Genomic DNA, 7428 nt, shown 5'->3' with positions numbered 1-7428 from the left:
ACTAAACTAACTTCAAATCAAATTATAGAGGGAGTATGCATATTCATCATTCACGAAAAAAAAATTATGAAAAGAAAAAGAGAGGGTCTATGGGTACGCAATCAGGCTATCTTTGGTTCGTTAAAATGGAATTGATAAATAATAGAATGGACATGGATTAGACTTGATAGATAATAAAATAGGAATTATGATGAATTTATTTATTTATTTATTTATTTTTTTCGGTTACATGATGAATTTTTTTTTATTTAGTTGGAAGAAATAGAAAAATGGTAAAAATCGGGAATACAATATAATCAAGATAAAAAGACATAAATACCCCCTTTTAAAATATTAAATATTATATTAAATAGAATTTTTAAAAAATGCAATGTTCCTCTTCTTCAACGTGAAGAAGATGAACATTGCATGGCTCCCCCATGCACCGCCAAGGGCTTTGCAAACCCAACCATGGGGTCGCAGGGTCAAGGTCGACCTCCTGGGTAGTAGCTTTCCCAATCTGCACCTCGCCTCTGTGGCTACGTCGTCTTCAAGTGTCGACGCCTTGCGGAGGAGGGAGCAGATGCAAAGTGATGACAGCAGTCGCCTCGACGAGAGTTGCGCTTTCGAGACTTCGCGGAGGTGGCAGTGCTATCGTCGTCGGCGACGGTAACAACGGCGGCCCTGTTGTGAGGACTTCGAGACTGGACCGCGTGGAGGACTTCTTGAGCCACCCCAAATCCAACCTCTCGAGTGGCTCAGGTCGGATTTGTGACTCACGGGACTGTGACAAGCGACGGTAAAGTGAATATGAGTGCACGTCGTTAGCGTTCATGGTGGAACTTGGGAGGCAGCAACAGTTGAACGGTGGCAGTGAAGAGTCTGAGCTGAGGACAAGTTGGAAATTTGATCTCTATTCCCGATGGGAGTTTCTATGGAGGATGGTGGAGTGGGTAATGGCTATTCTCCTCCTACGAAGGAGAGGGCCCATCTGGAATTATCATTCCTATTCCGAATGCAAACAAACGCGAGAAATGATATTCCTCTCGAAATAGATCCGGAAGAAATTGGCAATTCCGGTCAACCAAATATGTTCTTAGTTGATTTACATATACATAATCCCCATCTGAAATTTTGGGTAAATTTGTGGTTAAGCTGCAGAAATTGCAGAATTTTGGGCCCTCGGTCGGCGTTGATTTGCTTGGGACAAAAAAATTGAGCACCCCTATATAGAAAGGCGAAAGTAAATTAAGACAGTAATCACTGATATTGAGTCAATTACTTAGCCACCAGATAATAATGAAGTGGATCCAATATACATGCTATCCCCAACATTGATATAATATAAGTCATTGCATTGCATGCTAAAATTAGATAAAAGAGTAAAAGAGAGAGGGCAAAAGAGAAAGGGGAAAAGGAAAGGCAGATTCATTCACATACGTACGCGTAGTGTATGGGTCAGGGAAAACCCACGTTTGTCTGCTCTGCTGCAACTTTGCAGTTCACATGAAACATCGCGGCTTCCCATGTCGATGACTTTACTTTGGCCCTTTTTGACTTAAAGGTGTCGAAACAAAAAAAATCTCTCACTTTCTCCAAGGCAATGGCTAATGGCTATTGTCAAGGAGCTTTGTGTTCCATCTCTGTCTGGGGACTTGTAAATCTTAATTACAATCGTGCAAAGGGGAAGCAAAAATCTTATTAATGGAAGTTTTCAATGATCGATGGTGTTGCCTTTCCTGGTTCCATGCGCCCATTATTCTTCTTTTTGGAGACATACAAGAAATATGGATATAAAGATGTGCCCATCAAAATTTTGGTTGAGTGAAATAATTTTAACCTTCTTCGAGAATAAAACAAATTTCAATGTCAAGAAGTGCATTTGTTAGATAAAAGAACATTATTTAATACTCGATTTTCGAAACTGCAACATCAATGTCTTCCAAAGTTTTATTGTTAAAAGAAGAAACAAGGACGTGAAATTAGACTAATCTAGTAATAGATTTTACATGATATTCGTTCTTAACTTGAAATTAAGAGATTGAACTTATATCTTTTACAATTATAATAAAAAAATTACCCTAATCATTACCAGTCGATCGGATGTGAACTTTACATAAAAGTCATATGAAATATAATTAGGCAAATTATATAATAATCCGCTAAAATATGTACCATGAAGTACATTAATTTTCTTAATCATACACAGATCCTTGATATTAAAACATCATTTTACCACACAAGTCTTTCGGCAGCGTCACAAGTTCATGGGATTAAGTCTCAAATTCATCAAATTTTTGGGTTTGATGACATGCCCGCATGAGAAGTCACTGCATGTCCTAAATTGACTAGCAATTTTTCATCGAATTCAGTTTAATACACGTGGTCACGCCGATCGAATCAACTAGCATTTTTTTTTGTAGAAAAATGCAAAAGTTGTGCATCGAAGAAGATAAATTTTGGGGTGGTGGGGGGAGAGGGGTGGCTCCCTCCAACGCTGACAGTCAGCCCCTCAAATGAGGTCTCCGGCGCCATTGGAGGTCATGAAAAGAGAGAGTGGGTGAGATTCAAGAAATGGTGGCTCGGGCGGTTTGCCACCACCACCCAAATGATGTCCCCAACGATCTCGTCCGAAGGGGTGGTGGACAGTTCTGAAAGGAGCCACCATTCCCCGATGCTTATTCTTTTTTGTCAATTTGTTTTTTTATTTTCTGAAATTTAAGAAGATATTTTAGTAATATCATGCTCGTTTAGTAAATCAAGTCATTTGGTTTGGATAACAATTCGAATTACGAGGTTGGTTTAGTAATAAGTGAAGTGGCATAATATGATTGGTACGCGTGTAAGGACAAACACGGAATAACTTTATAATATAGTATGCGAAGAACAAAAAAGCAAAATATAGTGGATCATGGTATAAGCCCCATAAAAAAAAGACAGATAAATTTAAAAGTTGAGAGATCTAATGAATGAAATTAGCATACTATCATAGCACATATTCTAACGTACCATTTTAAAATCCTTCATATAATTAAGTTTGTAAGTGAATATGCTTTTCCACTGATACATGTTAGTTGATCCAACTATAAGATATCTGTCCTTGTCATATTAAGGTAATCTATTTACCATACAGATTTATAAGTTATATCGATGGTAGACTTATGACTTTTTTTTCCATTGACGATGCTAGTAATGTACTATCCGTTGTAGGGTAGTAATGCAGAAGAAAATATTCAATGAGAATATTATACAATGACATGACTGTATAATACTCAATATTTTCTCAGGAATATAGGGTACAGTACTCTACATTACTGATGGGCATTAGAAAAGTTGGTCATGTAGTGTAGTAATGTGATCATGTGCATTAGAAAAAACAGCAGCAATTGTACATATAGCATGAATAGTGAACGCCGCGAAATAATACCTCATCAACCATGTACATATTATCAAGATATCTCTTGGCTTTCCTTAATAAGGTGTTTATGTTAGAAGGAGTAGAATAGGAATGGCATATCTGAGACCATTACACCCACCGAGTAAAATTATTAATAATGATCTTATCTAAATTAAGCAAAAAAAAAATCGGAATCTCTTTTTTTTTTTTTGCCCTTTTCTTGGTTGAGTTTTCAAAGTTTGGACTTTTATGTTTGGGTGAAAATTAAAGTCTGAACTTTTGAATCGATTTGGTTAGCCAAAAGATTCCGACAGCTGGGACCTACTGAATGAATCATCAGCTCGCATTGGCATGCCAGTGCCATGTTTTTGCCGCCAATTATCAATCTAACCCGAGTAACCCCCAAAATTATTATCGAATTTGCCTCTTTTAAACCTAAAATATTCTTTATAAAACCAATCAATTCCCATTCTTGAATTTTCCTCAAATGTCAATGTCGATACATACATATAATAATTGTTTATATACACATATTATGTATGTAGAAGTATATTATCATCATTGTAGCCTATAAAAAAAATCACAATTTTATTTCATGAAGAGAGAGCCTACTTATTCCTCCACAGGATTATCATCATATCGATTGATAAAAATGATACTATTTACCAAAAAAAATTAAAAATACATTTTAAGACTTAAAAGAAAAGAATTTTTTTAAAACACTGACAGGATATTGAACCTCTACTACCAGCATAAGATCATTTAGGAAGATGATTAATAAATAAATCGACTACCTAAGGCTTAATTAGATAGTAATATTTTCCTATAAATTTTCAGATTTTTTTGACCTACTAGTAAACTTAAGCATATTTGCTTTTTTTATTTTTCTCAAATGGTAACGAGAATCCTTCATTAATATACAAGCAGATACAAGGAAAAAACCCAATTATAAATTACAATAGCTTATATACTGGTCGATCCATCAAGCAAACCATAAAAGAAAATAGATTTGAAAATCACATTGAATAAGAACATTATTATTGTAACCACCAAAGATGATAGCATAGTGGTTACAAGTTTACTCCCATATGGTTTGATAATCCCAATGTCACGTAACTCCAATGTCACGGGTTTAAATCCTCCTATGTATTTGTGTCAAAACATTTGCTACAATATCACTGTTTGAATCCCCATGTGGTTTGGTGACGCAATGTCACGACTTCTGTTAATTATACTAGGCCTTTGGTGATACTATGTTAAAGGGGTCAGTGCTTCCACTGGTTGTTCAGTTCATCTGATATATTCACAGTTGAACATGAGGGTCTGGAAATTAATAAGGTACAGTAAGGTTGCCATTACTGTTGTCCACCATTTTTACTTATAAAAAAAGAAACATTACAATTATAACAAACTTTCTTGGAACCAATAATTCTAGACAATTCCCTTCCTACAGGGAAGGGGATCGTTAATCATATTTGCTTACATGCACCAGTAAAGTTATTTCATCGAAATAGAAATCATTTAGCCATATGTTGGAAACAAAAGAAAATGAAAAGAAATGGAGAAATTTCCATATAAATCCCCCACCTCGCTCTCTCTCCCTCTTCCAGGACATACCCAGAGTATATCAACCAAAAAAGGAAAAAAAAAATACCCTAAGTATAGGGCCACGGTTATAATAAAGGGAGATGGCCATCTAATGTATTCGTCTATGGTCACTTATATATTGACCCATGGAGAGCACATCAATCCCCCAAACACATGCCTCGTCGACCCGTTAAGCTAGAAGTTGGGTGGCAATAACTTTCTTGTTTCAATTTAATTGGAAATATCACAATCGATTTTCGCTCTTTTAAGTTTGAGAGAAAAAAGTAAAGTCATTTGGGTCGTTATATGTCCCTAACCAAAAACAAGTTCCTTTTTGGAGCGTTAGTTGCGCCAAAATCAACGAGGCATCGAGGCCCAATGAAACCATAAAATAAAAATAAATCAAATAAATAAATAAATAAAACAACGGTCGAGATTACATCAGCAGGATTGAGGGAGAGGCCCCCGCCCTTTAAAAGAGCGAGAGAGAGTGTTCCTTCCTCCGCAACCTGCCCTCATTACAACATATTTAACCTAAGAGACAATTAAGGTTAAGAGGATGTCTACCTGTTCAAAAGATTATAATATCATTTCCTCTGCTTAGAAAGATTCCAATCATCCCCAGGCCAAGCCAAGCTGTTCTCCCGTTGTGTGCATATTCCCAGGATAACCATCTCCTTAAGATATCCCTTATTTAGCTTCTTCCCCTCCCTCACCTGCAAGATTTCCACTTTTCTGGCTCTGCGGAAATGCTCTGAGCTTTGATATTTGGAGCTGCTTGTGATGTAAAGCTTTGGCCCTTTTGGGTTTTTATTGTTGAGGGTGAGGAGAAGTTTGACGCTTGAAGGATGCCTGAGGAAGGTAATGGTTTTGGTTTTTTCCCTTCTGGTTTTGAGCCTGATGGTGGTTTTGTTCTGTCTGTGTGGGCTCTGTGAAAATGGAAGAGAAACAGAGGAGCTCAAAGGCTCCTGTTTGGCTCCTTGGAATCCTTGGGCTTGCAGCCTTCTAGTTTTCAAAATTTTCCAGGGCGATGAGCTGTTTTCCCCGTTTTCTTGCTCAAATGAGTAGTTGGGTTCATGGAAAGAAAACTGCATCTTGGAATGTTCATTTCCAGTTTGATTGGATTGAGTAATAGGACAATGGCCTCTACCATCCTTAGTTTTCTGGGCAACCAACCATTAATCTGGAGTTTCTTCATGTTTCTATGTTTTTTTGTCATTTTTCATGAAAGTTCTCTGAAATATCACTTTTTCTCCGTCTTCTTTCGAGTTCTCTGTTTTCCTTCTGGAGTCTCGGAAACCAAACAGCTCTCAATTCCTCGGACTTTGACGGTGTGTATGGTTTCAGAGTTAAAAGTAACTTTGATTTTAATTCTGAAAAAGAACCAATGATTATGTAATATGTCGAGTTAAAGTTAAAACGTAAAATTTTTGTGATTTTAATTGTAAAATCAAACGGAGCATATGTTTTCCGCAGAGAAAGGAGAAACTCGACAAAATCCTGAAACGGAGCTGCGGAACGAACCCGAAAAGGATGAATCGTACTCCCCGAGAGGAGTCCTGGATGTTCCGATTCTCAGCTCCGACTCCGACCAAAGCAGCAGTAGCAGCAGCAGCTTCAGCTTTTCGCGCTTGACTGAGAAAATCATCGACTCTCCGAATGGTGCCCCGATCAGAAACCCTGCTGCTCAGCCCCAGCGGCACTGGCGGAGCGTGATCGACTTGCTGAAGAAGAAGTCCTCCCGTAAATTCTCGACCATTGCCTTCCTGGGGAGCCTCGAGGGCGGCTCAAGGAAGGGCACGAAGAAGAAGCTGGCGAGGAACTGGAGCGCCGAGGACGGGATCGACTGCGGGGCCCTGCCGGTGCCGAAGAAGCCCTCCTGGCGGAATTTCGACCTGGCAGAGCTGTCCGCAGCTACCGATAATTTCAGCCCCGGTAAGAGTTCTATAGCCCTTCTTTTCTCTGGCCCAACCAAAAATCTGTTCTCATTGTTCCTAGTTTTCTCTTTTCCGTTTTCCTCATCTAATAAAAAGATTGAAAACTACGGAGGTAAAGCTTCATCTATTATTTTCAAACATGTTTTCTGTTTTCCATCGACTGAATAATTCAATTATACGACACATTATACGCTTCCTCTACTTAGAAAAGGGGAACTGAAATTATTTTTAGGAAAAGGAATTTCTCGATGGAAAGATTATTATAATTAATGATTTCGGTCGAATAAAAAAATCCTGCTAATTTCCTTATATATGTAAATATTGCTCGAATTTGGTTAAGGATCGCCTTGGGATTCAGATATAATAATTACCCTTAGTGATGAAATTACTGCGCATATAATTTCATATGGTAATCATGACTAGAAAAAGAAAGAAAATTTCTCCCTTCCCTTGCCGGATGGTCCCTTGGGTCTTTTGGGCCATGAGATCATCACATGATTTATCCTCAAAGAAGGCCAAGGGATTGTT

General features: G+C 37.9%; 1 protein-coding gene across 1 annotated transcript; it reads left to right on the top strand.

The window, feature by feature from the left end:
* Nucleotides 1–5450: 5450 nt before the first annotated feature.
* On the top strand, nt 5451–6898 carry LOC116198863 (receptor-like cytosolic serine/threonine-protein kinase RBK1; the record flags this gene model as incomplete). Its single annotated transcript, XM_031529115.1, is given in 2 exon segments — nt 5451–5824; nt 6440–6898. Coding segments are annotated over 2 exon segments (472 nt in total), but the record flags the coding sequence as incomplete, so codon positions are not given.
* Between the last annotated feature and the right edge of the window lie 530 nt (nt 6899–7428).

The sequence above is a fragment of the Punica granatum genome, chromosome 3 (genome assembly GCF_007655135.1).
Source record: "Punica granatum isolate Tunisia-2019 chromosome 3, ASM765513v2, whole genome shotgun sequence".
In the NCBI taxonomy this organism is placed as follows: Eukaryota; Viridiplantae; Streptophyta; class Magnoliopsida; order Myrtales; family Lythraceae; genus Punica; species Punica granatum.
Note: the sequence above shows the minus strand (reverse complement) of the source record. Positions and strands in the feature narration are given on the sequence as shown.